Source organism: Motacilla alba, chromosome 18 (assembly GCF_015832195.1).
Source record: "Motacilla alba alba isolate MOTALB_02 chromosome 18, Motacilla_alba_V1.0_pri, whole genome shotgun sequence".
Taxonomy (NCBI): Eukaryota; Metazoa; Chordata; class Aves; order Passeriformes; family Motacillidae; genus Motacilla; species Motacilla alba.
Genome location: NC_052033.1, coordinates 8569702 through 8583539, shown reverse-complemented (window position 1 = coordinate 8583539; position 13838 = coordinate 8569702). Strand labels below are relative to the sequence as shown.

The 13838-nt window shown below is 46.3% G+C and overlaps 2 protein-coding genes across 14 annotated transcripts in view; one reads left to right on the top strand and one right to left on the bottom strand.

The window, feature by feature from the left end:
• BPTF (bromodomain PHD finger transcription factor) overlaps nucleotides 1-2931 on the top strand; it is a 52611-nt gene extending 49680 nt beyond the window's left edge. For 10 of the 12 annotated variants that reach the window (XM_038156947.1, XM_038156943.1, XM_038156941.1 and 7 more), the window contains 2 exons: nucleotides 336-522; nucleotides 2027-2931. In XM_038156947.1, coding sequence (XP_038012875.1) covers nucleotides 336-522; nucleotides 2027-2063 — 224 coding nt within the window. In that variant the 3' untranslated portion in view covers nucleotides 2064-2931. The other 2 variants (XM_038156948.1, XM_038156942.1) reach the window with 1 other exon arrangement.
• A 3188-nt stretch (nucleotides 2932-6119) lies between these two features.
• C18H17orf58 (chromosome 18 C17orf58 homolog) lies at nucleotides 6120-13651 on the bottom strand. Of its 2 annotated transcripts, none has more exons than XM_038156972.1 (5): nucleotides 13514-13651; nucleotides 9656-10243; nucleotides 9474-9554; nucleotides 7765-7956; nucleotides 6120-7205 (listed from the first exon to the last, which is right to left on the bottom strand). In XM_038156972.1, exons 2-5 carry the CDS (start codon nucleotides 10101-10103, stop codon nucleotides 7018-7020), a joined length of 909 nt encoding a protein of 302 aa, XP_038012900.1. In that variant the 5' UTR covers nucleotides 10104-10243; nucleotides 13514-13651; the 3' UTR covers nucleotides 6120-7017. The 2 variants fall into 2 exon arrangements, with proteins under 2 accessions (XP_038012900.1, XP_038012899.1); XM_038156971.1 differs by lacking the exon at nucleotides 13514-13651 and adding an exon at nucleotides 12039-12242.
• Between the last annotated feature and the right edge of the window lie 187 nt (nucleotides 13652-13838).

Genomic DNA, 13838 nt, shown 5'->3' with positions numbered 1-13838 from the left:
ATAATCAGTAGGTGATGGCTGTTACATGTACAGGGTACCTGCATCCTGATTGTCTGACCTTCTTTTCCCTTCGTTTCTTCAGAAAAAGTGGGAGCTCCTTGCAAAGGTTTTCCCTGGTCATGGTGACTCTTGCATTTTACTGAATTTACCTGCACACAACATATCCATGCCTAAGGGTCTCTTCTGAGGGAGACCTGCTGCTGTCACCAGCCACAACCAGCATTCCTGGGAAAGCCTCTAATCTGGATAATGCCTTGTCTCCCACAGTCTTGACAATGTAGGTTTCTGTTTAGGATGAAAGTCTCTCATTGAAATAATCTTTGGTTTCTTTAAAGACCTTGCTACCATGGAAGAAAGAATCCTGAAACGCTACTACAAAAAGGTCACGGAGTTTGTGGCAGACATGACCAAAATTTTTGATAACTGCCGTTACTACAATCCAAGTGACTCCCCTTTTTACCAGTGTGCAGAAGTTCTCGAGTCTTTCTTTGTACAGAAACTAAAAGGATTTAAGGCAAGCAGGTAAGCTGAAGTGTTCCTAACCACAGGTGTTGTGTTGGCCCCTGAAATCTCCTTTCTAAGCTTATCTTGTATTTGCACAGGGATTTGCTGCTCCATGCGCTTTCCTGAAAAATTTTGTCAAAATTAAGGCTTAAATATGATTTCATGAAGGTTACTTTGGAATGTTTGTTCAAAAGGAGCTGTTAAAAATTGGGCTGGTATCGTGAATTAGCAAAGTTTGAGTGATACTTCAACTCATTGCTGCAGAAAATTCAATTTCTGATCAGGGCAAATACTGTGTCTGGGTTGTGCTGATGTTCTACTCTGCAGTAAATACTTCTCATGCAAATAAGAGACAATCCTGCTGTGAAACTTATAATCCAGTGAAAGAAATTAAAATACTTCAGTGTTTCTCCTTCTCTCCTCTTTTTATCATTTACCACCTTTGAAACGGGGGAGTCAGTAAGGTTTAAAGTAGGGTATGGAAAATGAAACATAGCTCAAAATTTATCTTTCAAAATAAACTTCTATTTTTTTTTTTCTTGAAGAAGGGCTGATACAGAGTGTTTCCCTTGCATAGACATTCCTGAAAAAGAATACACATTTTTCTTTCCAGTTCAATACTGTAATAATGATTTTTGTCAGGTAGTTTCCAACCCATGTTTGTGTCACTGCCATTAGCTGGGTCCCCAGCACTCCCTGTGCTTGCACACTGACTTCACTGCTGCATCTTATTTGTTCTTGTTTTTCATTTATACCATCCATCTTCTTTCTTTTCTTGCAGATTGTGATATCTTTAGTCTGAACTTTTTAACTGGAATCAGAACTGGATGTTGGGGTCACTTTCTTTTATTGTACAATCCAGTGACATTAAACTGCCCTAAAAATCCAGATCATTTGTCTAAAAAGTAAATGTTGTTTCTGTTGCCAGCAGTCACACTGGTGAACATAATTGTATTAACAAAAAACTTGTTCTGTTCCTCAAATACTGTATTGAGAAAAATGAAAAATTCATCGTGGAAACCTTGTATTTTACTGTTTTAGTTTAAGTCACTAATAAAACTGTGAATGTCAAAAAGGAGTTTTGCTGAACTCTGCTTAGAAAAAATGTGATTTTAACATGCCTGTTCAGTTTTTTTTTCCTATTAAGTTAATCCAAAGACTTACTGAATAAATTTAAGCAAAGTAGACCTTATTATAAGTATTAAAAACTAAAAATGTCTTTTTGCTTTCCTTTTGATGGACTACTATTATGTAAATATGTGAGTAAAACTGATTTCAGGCATTTTGGAATATCCCAGTGACACACTGCATTTTACAAGTACTGAAATATTTGTATTCTGGAGGAGAAAATGGGCTTAAAATTCGGGGCAGGAATTATTGTTTTTTCTAAAGGGGAAAAAATAAATGAAAGCAGCATGGTAGTAATTCCCTTATTGTGGTTTATTTTTGGCTACACCTTGCAGCAACTGTGTTCTCCAAACTGAAGGGTGCTTAATTCTTCACTTTCTTCTGTATTCTGCAGGTCCCATAACAACAAACTGCAGTCTACAGCTTCTTAGAGTTCAGCGTGTTAACCAAACACACGAGCAAGGATCTGGTTGTCTGACAATTTTTAATTAAGGAGCCAGATGTTTTTAGTCAGGTTATCCTGACAAGACTTGATGTAAACTGCGTTTTTATTGGTCACAACAGTCAAATTATATTCTTGGCTTATTTTGTCCAAAGGACAAAGAAATAAAAATCAGCAGCACCACTTTCTTGTCAAGATCAAATTGTTGTACTATTGTGGCAGAAGCAGGAAAACTTTGTTTTGTTGAAGGAGAAAGAGAGCAAGAAAAAAGATACAGTAAATGGGGTCACGTTTTAACTCCATGGAAATGCCACGTCTGTTCTTCAGTGAAGAAGCTGGTTTAAAGTCCACACAGAAAACTTTGACTGTATTTATTTATTGTTGCAAAAAAGACGCTTTTTTATTGCTGCCCTCATTTGTCAGCTAATTATTTTTTCTTATAAAATCCAGCCCTGGTTCCATGTAATCCATTCTGTATCTTAACATGATTCCTGTAGGTAAAAGTACAAGAAGACCTCTAGATGTCTTTTCTTTCTATGAAAGGAGCTGCTATGTACACATGTGCACACACACAGGACTGGGAATCAACAAGGAGTTTATCATTCATGGTAGATAAAAACAAGCTTGCATAAAATTTGGGCTGTGAGTGGTCATGGACTACAGACTCTGTTGCCTTGAATATAACAAACAGTACAATTTGTCATTTACTCTGCACCAGACTGAACTGAGTAAAATCTATTTGAAGGTATCTTGTTTGTAAACATTTGTCAGATTCTAATTTTTTTTTCTTTTGTATTAAAATTCAAAATATGGATGTATATGAAACAAAATAAATGGAGATCATTGTTCTCCCCACAGCAGTAGGTGTGTTTGAGTGTGCGCTGCCACGTGTGTGAGACACTTTGGGGATCTGTGCAGGAGTGCAGGGATTGCCAGGAGCAGGGGTGGGAATGGCTGGGGAGCGGGACCCATCCCCATCAGACATTCCACAGGGTGCCTGAAGGACTGTCCAGCTGGGGCAGGGCAGGAGCTGGTTGTGGTTCCAGCCCTGACTCCAGCTGGGACAGGGCAGGAGCTGGTTGTGGTTCCAGCCCTGACTCCAGCTGGGGCAGGGCGGGAGCTGGTTGTGGTTCCAGCCCTGACTCCAGCTGGGGCAGGGCAGGAGCTGGTTGTGGTTCCAGCCCTGACTCCAGCTGGGGCAGGGCAGGAGCTGGTTGTGATTCCAGCCCTGTTACCCTGGTCAGACATTCCCACAGGGTGCCTGAAGGACTGTCCAGCTGGGGCAGGGCAGGAGGTGTTGGTGATATGTTCCTGCCCACTGGAGCTCAGTGACCTTTGCCAAGTGCTGTGGGAATGTGGAGTACCACCTGTGATTGTGTCCCTGGGGGGCTCCTGCACTGCCCTGAGGGGTGAACTGGAGCCCAAGAAGATGCAAATTGCAGATGAGGAGGCTTTTCCTTCCCTGTGTGTGACTGACTTGCTCTGGTACCTGTCTGCAGTTCCCAGCCCTGGTTTCTCTGCAGCTCCTCACCCACCTGACCAGCTTTTGCACTAACTCACAGTCAACTTCTGTTCTACAGTGGTCTGGGATTTACCTGATTTATGGATAAGCTCCTTTTGGGTTTAACCTCACACCTTGCTATGCAAGAACCTCCTCTGTTATTTTTCTTAAAAAAGGTGTTGCTACTGACCACCCTTTCTTACACTTCCAGCTCAGGTGTTCAGGTTCTTCTGGGGGGATTTTATCTACTAAAAACCCGTGTGTTTTTGTACATACAAATGTTGTCATTTAACTAATCTGTGAAAATTACTGATTGTTCAGTGTGGAAACAATAATCCATTTATGCTTCTGAAAGTCAAAGAAGAGTAGTTGCATTTAGGTTATGTTGTCCTTTGAAGTTTTAAAAAGATGCTGCATATTGTAAGCATTGTGTTTTAATGGGACAAGGAAAAACCTCACCTCCAACAGCACTGGGACATATCCTGCATCTCATCCCAACTTCTCAGCATTTCTGTACTTATTTATTCATACCTAAACCCGTATTGACATGGTTTAAATCTTTCCTACCTGTAGGCAATAGATTGCTGTTTTTAACAAATTGTGGCAAACTGAAGAGTACTTTTTTGTACCTTATAGGACACATCATCCTAGACAAATAAAGTAATGTGTTTGACTTGGATTTGGTGGTGTTTCGAATGAAACATTGATAATGCTCTTGGATATAGGTCTTGGCTTTGCCAGATCATATGTAACTGTGAATCAGGTTGATTAGGGAGATAATCCACACATCCAATTGAATGCTGCTGCTTAATCACCCAACCCAAACCCTTCTGTGCTTCCATGAGAGCCTGTTTCAATGTGTTCAGTGTCCATTGGGCAGGTCAAGGTACTTCTCTGGATTTACTAGTGGTGATGTTTTATAGTTAAATGGTGTTACAGAAAATAAATCACTTGTAATTAATCCCCACCTGCCATCAAGCATAAAGTTCATCAGATTTGTGATCTCTGCTCAGTCCTTGTCTTCTTTGTATTTTATGAATTATTGCAACAGTTGTTTTGAAATGGTTATATGTTGTAAGATATTGATAATGTGAGCTGTGCCAGCTTGATTTTTCTTTTCTGTCTCCTCCAATTTGAAGCAATTATCCTCAATCTCAGTTTAGTTCATGCAGAAGTTAATGGAGATTTAAAGTACAGTAAGAAGTTGGGCTTACCCAAAAGTCTTGAGTAAATTCCTGGACAGACAGGATGAGAACAGTTATTCCCTTACACCCAGATTTCTGTGTGGTGGCAGCAGAATTTTCCATACTTGTCCTGCTGGAAAGGAAATTACTGATTGTGAGGTACCAAAATTACCATGGCAGCTGTTGAACGTGAGTGCCATCCCGTTCCCAGTGTGGTTATTGCTAGGAGGCTTTTGGAATAGCAAGTGCAAGACTGGAAATCCTCTCGATCTGGGAATTGTTGATGTTCAGGAGGTGTATTTAGTATGTGATGAGCTGGTGACAACAGTGCTGCTCCTGCTCCAGCCCTGTCTCAGTGGAGCTGTGACACACAGGGGTTTGTTGCTCAGCTGCTGTGGGAACATTTTAAGAAGGGACCTTCCTGTCATGAAGGGAAAGGTAAGAGGACTTGGTAACACAGGAAGAGAACATGGGATAAATCACTTTTCAGGCTCCCAGAGCAACATCTGTATCCCAGTGTTCAGTGTCTGTTATGGGCACTGAACTCAGGCTTGGGATGTCCTTGGCACTGGTGTCCTGTGGCTGTCTCTTCCCAGAGACGGCCCCAGGGAGGCAGAGGTTGGGTTTGTGCCCACGCCTCCCTGGGCTGCAGCAGGATAACGGGAATGGGGCTCGGGACTGCTCTGGGCGGGGGATGCCTGGAGGAGTTGCTGCTTAGTCCCTGGACTTCCCCTGAAAATAGAAACAAAGAAACTCGAGATGCTCATGTAACCCTTCCTCCTTCTGTCCCTCCCAGTCACTCCAGAGCTTTGATTCATTGCCAGAACAGTCTTTCTGCCAAACCAAAACCCCCTCAGATTTTCTCAGGAAAATTCCATCAATCCATGCTGTGCTCCATGCAAAGTCTTTCACATATCAAAAGTGAGACATGGTATTTTTCAGGTAGACTCATGCTGTGAGTAGATTTCTGTCCTTGTAAGAGCCTTTTGGGTCCCAAATAGGGGATGTTTGCTCTTGGTATTTGGCTCCATATCAAGAAATACTTGATGCAGCATAGCCCGTCCCGTCCCCTGCTCCATGGCTTTCCAGTGACACCAAATGAAGCTGCAGAGGTGTGTGACAAGTACAGTGTGTCAGAACTACCTTGTTTCAAAACAGAAGGTGCTTCTATAGAAGCCACTGCTTCCTGTGGCAGGTCACATCACATCGCTGATGTGGGGGGGTTTAAACCGTACTGCATTTTTTAGATTTCTTAATATAAATATGTATCAAATCCTCAGCCAACTTGTCACACAGGGAGATGCCTTTGTGCAACATCATTACATAACATTTTGGGTCTTCCAAAACCCAGGAGACAGTGAAAGCAGAACCTCATGAGCATTTTATTAGTTTCTTTTACAGACTTACTTGCGAATACTGACTGGGAACAACAAACATCTCAATTTCACCACACTAAAGGTAATAAAATATTGTCTTTTTGATTTAAAAAGTAACTTTACTCTTGTGCAAGTACAAGCTTGGCAATATTTCTCCCGGGGAATGGCATTCAGCACGGCTCCGGGACAAAGTGCCCTGGCACACCCGGTTTGTGTAGCCTGTGCTCATTTTGCATTCCCTGCACCATCACTTGTAAATGCAACTGGGCATTTGTGTTTTGCAGTTCTTGATTTGCTTTCAATCAGTGTGTTCATATACTCAAATTATTACACTCTATCTGTATGCTTTGTGTGAACATGCAGCTCTGCTGGAAGAATGGTGTAATTTTCAGAAATACCGTGGACATGGTTGAGGAGATAAAAACAATGCAAATAGTACTTAGTGGTATTGGTTTCTCTGAAATCGAACACATTAGGCAGAACTGTGAAAGCACAGTGAACATCCTGTGTAGATAAAGCTGTGGTATCATCTAATGTGTTCAAGGTGAAGGGTTCAAAGTGCAGTTGTTGTGTACTGAGGACAAAACTGCCAGAATTTTGCATTACAGTTACTACAGATTACTCGGGGCACACTGCAGCAGGGGAAGCAACAATAACCTGTGGCTCTGAAAGCAGCTGGAGCAAATTCCCGGCCAGTTAACATTCCCTAGAGTGACTTCTGTGCTGAGCCTCGCCAGGGGTGCCTGCTCGAGGCCCCGGTGTTCGCTGAAGCACAAAAGCGGCTGCTGCGCTGCGGCTCCGGGCGGGAGCGCTGCCCACGGCCGGGTGCGCTCCGAGGGTGAATCCCGCCGCTCCCACGTCCTGCACGGAGCCCCCGGAGCCTTAAGGACACTTGGAGCGCGCTGCCCTCACCCTGAGATCCCTTTTCCTGTTGAATCTCCTCACGTAGCTGCTGCCGCTGCCGACCCAGCCGTCCCCCGGGCGCAGCCGCCCGCGCAGGGCCGGCAGCAGCTCGGCGGGCACCTGGCGGCGCTTGTGGTGGATGTGGCCCATCACGATGTACCTGCTGCCTGCAACGACAGAAACGACACAGACAGGCTGCTGAGCCTCGGGGAGTGACGGAGGGGTCGCTCCCAGGGCACCACGGTTGGGAACAGACGTGAAGCTGTGCCTGTGGAAACATCCTGGACGCGGGGCTTCCACTGCGGCCCCCGGAGCTCCGCTGGGACCTGGGGCGGGGCTGGCATGGAAATGATGATTTACTCTGGGGATAATGCTGGTATTTGGTAAACTTGCACTTAATAGGAAAACTGAACGGCTTACAAAGACAAGCTCTTGCTTGTATTGTTTTGGAATTGTATTGTATTGTTTAGGAATCTTGAAAACTTGCCATAATTTTGGAACAGGACAGAATTAAGAAAGGCCTGCGCTGGTACCTGACTTCTTCATGCAGTTGGTTCTCTTGTGAAAGTTTTGAGAAACTGGGATGGAAAAAAGGCCTCAACTTTGAGTAAATACTTCTCTTCCAAATTTTCCCAACAACCCAGGCTAAGCCTATTAAAGTAGGGCAGACTGAGATTGCAGTGCATGCAGAGGAATAGCAGAATGGATTTAGCTGGAATGATTTACCAAGTTTGAAGTCTGGACATGGTTTACTGCAGTTTAAAGTATCCACAACCAAGATGTGAACTCGGAAGAAGGCGGCGTCAGGAGTGACATAGAGGCGACTCATCTTGTACAATCCATCACTGTCTGCCAGGAGGGTAATCCACTGGACTCCATTCCCCAGGCTTTCCAGGTTATAAACAATTCCATTCACTGCTGTTTTGAGGGAGAGGGAAAAATAGGATCAGATTTTATATCATGGCAATTTTCAGGGTATGTGTGAAGGCTGTAATTTGAAATGCTGGAAAGGAAGTGTCAGCAGGAATCCTTTGGCTCAGGAGTGGGCAGTAGGAATTGCTTCAAATAATCACATTTGGTGAGGTCATTGCCTGAGGTTTTGCTGCTTTGCAAACCTTGTGCTTTACAGGATTGAGATGTTTCTTAGGGAGGAAAACAATGGGTTTACCATTTTACCATTTTCTATCCTAATTCATAAAAGCGGGCATATTTACCTAACAAAGTAAAATCTTCAAATTTAAAACTTGCCAATGAAGTACAAAGCCAAGCTGGTAATGAAACACTTTTGCTTTTGAAATAAAAGGCCCTTGTCATACCAAGAGACAGGGGCACAAGCAGATTGTGCTGGGAGCTCAGACAGCCTCTTCATGCTCTTCTCCCAGTTTCTGGCTCTGGCAAGTGCTGAGCCGAGTGCAGGGCTGGGAAACAGCTCTGTGTCAGTGGGCTACTGCACCTGGTGTTACACCTGCCTCAGGGGGGAAACTCTGATTCAGTCATTTATTCTTTTATCTGCACTGTACAAATAAAGAAAGGAAAAGCTCTCTCTGATGCCTGCCTTGGAACCTTGGCTCATCTGTTGCTCAGACTTTTTCCTACCTGTCCTTTCAATTTAGGAGCAGAGCTGTTTGTTAAGGGCTAAAACACACAGAGGTCGGGTTGCTGTGAAGCCCATGTTGGACAGGAATGTGTGAGAGTGGTAAAAACCAAAGCAGGACAGCATTTGTAGAAAGCACTTCCTGACTTCTCCATTTAGAGAAAACAGATGTCTCCTAACGTGTTTATGTTCTACAAATGGAAACATCTGTTACCACTGGGCTTGTATTTTCTTTATCTCTTAAAATACTGTGAGAAAAAGTTGGTATCTGTTTCACAACTCTGTAAGCACAAGGCAGGGTTTCAGTCAGAAAATGCTTGTCCTTAAACAAAGTCTACAAAAATACCAGGCTGTTTCCTGCCATCTTTAGTTACATCAATGTGAACACAAGGACTAAAGACACTGAATTTTAAGGAACTTCAAGAAGAATCCTCTCTAGAGAGAAGATCACAGTCTCCTTTCTGTTTGGTTCACCATTTTATTTTAATTTCAAACTTCAATCTCCAAAATCAAGCTTGCTCTAATAGTGCGAGATGAACAACCCAGCTGCAATGTTTAATCTGAGAGTATCTAAAACCATTAGTCTTTTCAGTTCCATTGACCAGTCCCAAGGACACTGCTCCTCCAGAGGAAACAGAAAAAAGGGCAGTACCAGCCCAAGGTAGGGGAAGGGTAATGTAAATATGTTTATGAAGAGCTGTGATGGGTCCTTTTTGAATACTTGGTAATTATTGAACATACTTACCATATGTTAATCACAGTATTTTAAACGTAGCAGTGCAGTATGAGTGGCAGGTGGACAGAAGGTGCTCTGTCCTGTGGGTTGAGGGGCACCACCTACCGAACTCGCTGGCACAGAAAGCCTCCCCTTCATCCCGCTCCTTCCCGCACTCGCTCCGACACACCTTCTCCTTGTCAGCGTCTGCAACAGGAGCACAGCCTGAGGGACAGCCGCGGGCCCCGGGGGCCCCTCCCCGCCCTGTGTCCCCAGCTTCGGGAAGCTCCGGGCAGCCTGTCCCCTACCTGTCCCCGGCACGCCGCGGTGCCCCGGGCCGGGCGCCCAGCGGTTGGTGACCCCCGAGGCTTTGGGGCGGCTCCCGGGGCGCTCGGGCTGCTCCCGGGGCGCTCCCTTCCCCGCTCGGTTGAAGCGGTGCGGCGCGTCGGGATCACCGGACTGCCCCGTTCCAGAGCCTGGGAAAGGATGAGTTTCCAGCAGGGACGCGGCCTTCGGGTGCGGAGGGGCGGCTCGCAGGGCTCGGGCCCCCACGCTGTTGGCGGCCCCGGCCAGCCGCCGGTCCGTGTGCCGCCTGTTGGCCCGGCCGGGGTCCGGAGGAGCGCCCTGGGCCGGGCTGCCCGGGGCCCGGAGCCCCCCGAGCTGCCCCGGGCGCTTCCTCAGCCCCGTGCTGTTTTCCAGGGAAGGCTCCGCGCGTTTCTTCTTGTCGGGGGCGAGGGAGGGGATTCCCGAGGGCATTCCCGGGAGCCGCCCTTCCCTGGCATTCCCGCTGGCACCGCCCGTGCCCCGCGCTGGCACCTTCACCTGAACGTCAGCTGCTGGACTGAAAACATCTTTGCTCAGAGCCTGGCCGGGTTTCTCAGCATAGGGCAGGGATCCTACACACAAAAAAAAGAGAGGGAAAATCAGTGTTCTAAGTCTTTTATTCCAAATGTTTCAGAATGAGAAGATTTGAGGCTCTAATCCATAAGTGGGGCCTTCAACAATAAGATATAAAAGAAATAAATAGCTCAATAGATGAAGCACAGCAGAGCTCCTCGTTCCTCTACTCAGATATTGAAGGTCCAGTACAGGGAATGCAGCTGTGTGAGCAAAACAGGAGATTTGCATTTTTACTTTATTATTGTTGCAAATTAAAAACAAACCCTTCTCTCAAACCCCTGAATCTCCAGGGAGCATCCGAGGAAACAAGGTTCATGTTGCCATTTGGGATGCTTGTCTAAGAGACCATGACAGCAGAACTCTTTGGTTTTCCCACCCATGGGATGCCTGTTGACAACATCATCCAGACTCTCCAGCGCCTTCGGATGCTACCGGAAAGGTTTTTATCCACGGTTTTGGATCTCTGACTTGGGCATTACTAGTACTGCTGAGTAGCAATTATTTCAAGGCTTTGTTTAATTTGAGAGGACATTTGAGAAAGAGAGGAAGTGTCTGGGAATCCAGGGAAAAAATAACTTAATGGCACTGTTCACACAAGCTGGGCAATCACCTACACTTTCATTTATACCTTCACCTTGCTCTCTTGAACCTCACAAAGAAAAATGATCAAAGTGTTTAGCCAGGCAGAAGAGAAATTTCCCCTGGCAGTCTATTTTCCTATTCCTTTAGACCTTCCCTGCAGGCTTGGAGTGAGCCAGCAGAGTTTTCACACAGCTCACCCACACACAGCCTCTGTCTGGAGCTCACGGCCGTGGTTATCCTGTGTAGGAGGCTGATCCCAGCTCCTCGTGTGAAAAGAGAGATTTGACATACACAGATGAACAACGTCCTGGTTTATCTCCTATAACTGACTCAACTGCTGACCTTGCCAATTCTCCCCCTGTGCTCTCACCAGCTGCTGTCATGGGAAAGATTCCCTGATATTTGGGCTGGCCACACGTAAAGTCAAAAGAATGTCCATGGAGAGAGGGGTGGAAGAAGTCCAAGCTGCCAAAAGCAGCGAGCAAGGGGGGTTTGGAGATGGTTCAGTGTGAAGCTGTGCCCTCTGAACAGGTGTCTCGGACTTGGGTGTGTAAATAAACTCTTCTACCACTTTATCACGCCTTCTCAGTCACAGATTGTATCAAGAAATAGCTCATTTTTCTCTACTCAATCCATTCAAGACCTTGAGGTTCCTCCTCCTGTACCAGCATATTCCTGTCTGGTTGTTGCAACCTAAGAAATACGACTGCAACATAACCAACTCTCAGTGGAACAGATGTAAACGCTATTTCTGTTCTGTCAGTGAGGCACTAAACCCAAACAAATCCGTTCAGGACAGCTTGCTGCAGAGCCACAGGGCACACTGAACATGTTAAAGTCAGTCAGACAGCTGGAGTTACAGGTGAAGGGGACTCAAAGAGAAAGGTCACATACAAATTATAAACATCCCAGATGCAGAAGCAAATCCAACTTCACCTGCCACTGGTGGCTGGCAGGACAGAGGAGCACCAGCTCCCTGCCTGCTTCTGCCGGGTCCTCTTAATTCTTCCCAATACTGGCAAATTAAATATTGCAATCTACTTTCCCATCCCACAAACACGTTGAAATGTTTCTTTCTTGAGCCCTTGCTTGCTGCAAAGGCTGCAGGCTGGGGGGCTGCCCGGGCAAGGGCTTGTAGGAATGTCCTTAGCCTCCCCTGCTTCCCGAGGCAGATGCGCCCCAGCCCCGCTCCGGAGGTAACAGACTTACCAGAAGATGGTCTAATGACAAAGCAGAGGAGCCAGAACACTTGGGTTGTCATTTTGAAGTAAAGTTTTTCCAGACTCAAAATGAGCTGGAGTCTTTTATGCCCTTCCCCCGATCCATGCTAATGAGAGGCAGCCTGAGGGGAAACGGGAATCACTGGCTGGACAACCCACTGGAGCAAGACCAAGCTGCTGCCTCCAGCAGCCCTGCCTGGGAGGAATGTGCTCCTTCCCAAAGGGAACAGCCCCCTGGCTGCATCACCTGTGTCCCGGGAATAACACACCCACACGTGGTTCTGCAGCAGATTTTTATTCTGGGGAGAGTCTTGCCCTCCTCTAGCACTCTGTAAGGAAAAATCATAGGGAAGAAGCCTGGTATTGCTGGCTATGGAGAGAGTTCTGGGGGAGCTGGGAGATGCTGGAATGCACCAGAGCCCTGGGATGCAGGGTCTGCATAGGATGTGCATGACAATGGAACATATCTGGGGATTTCTGGCCACCTCCAGTGATACAGCTGCTAATCTCCTCTTTTACTTTCAGGAACCTGTTTCAGTGATTCTTTTCAGACTGAAAAATGCAGTAGTGACTGTCTAGTCCAAGGGAAAGCTCTGCTGATCCCACACAGCTTTATTTTTAAATCTCTCTTTGCCATCATGAAGAACTCTGCAAATTTTCACACACCAAGCCAACCCTGACTTGGATTACTGAATTAAGAAGGCTTATTTCTAAGTGACCTTATTGCTACACAAGATTTCCATTGTGACAGTTTAACTCACCAGCTGCTGCTGGGTGCTGTGGAAGCTGCTCATGACTTTAAGGGACAATCAACAATTTAAAACTCCATAAAGGCACTGAAAGGCTCCTGAAACCCACCCTTGACAGAAAATCTAACCCTTAGCAATGCCTGTGGCATGGGATTCAGCATTGCTTAGTTTAAGCAGTTTGTTTTGTCCTGCCTTAATTAAGCATTTCAATAGGATTCCCAAAAGCTCAGGGCTTGGTCTCCAGCAGCCATGGGTGAAGATAAAGAAAATTCACCAGAATAATGCGGAAAATAAATGACATTTCACCACATCTATTACTCAAGGAGTTACATTTCTACTGCAGCACTTACTCATCCTTGTTTTCCTCTGTCATTTGAAACATTTTTAATTCCAGAACTATCCCAAGATAGCTATTACAGGAATAGGAATGTAAACTGAAGATGAGGGAGAGGAGGGCTCCTCCATTGCTTTGGTGAGCAGCAGGTACCTGCAGCAAGCAGGAGCTGGAGTGTGAGGGCTGGTACTGCGGAGGGAGGAGGATGGATGGATGGATGGATGGATGGATGGATGGATGGATGGATGGATGGATGGATGTACACACACGAGCATCCCACAGACCTGTATGCCAAAGATTTTTCTGTTGAATTAGGTGGCGGTGCAATTCAACCCTCATTCACGTACGGCTGTGTCTGCACTGTTTCCCCAGACTCTTTACCTGGGCGGGATCTCCATTACGAGCAGAGTAGCGGTGTTTCGAGTACTCCCAGCATCCCAGCAGCCCCGGGATGCTCGAGCGGCGGAGATGGAAATGCTTTCCTAGTGGCGCTGGGCAAAACAGGGACCGAAAGCTCCGTGGCCACGTCCGGGCCCGGGTGTTCCCCGGCTGCGGCTGTCCCGGAGCCCCGGGCGGGATCCACTCGCAGGTCACCAGTGTGAAGCGCGGAGAGGGCGGCGGCCGCGGGGCCCGGACGGAGGATGGGCTCGGGGCCGGGCCGGGGCAGCTGCGGGTAAAAGAGTCGGGGGAGCCCAGCGCGGGGTGG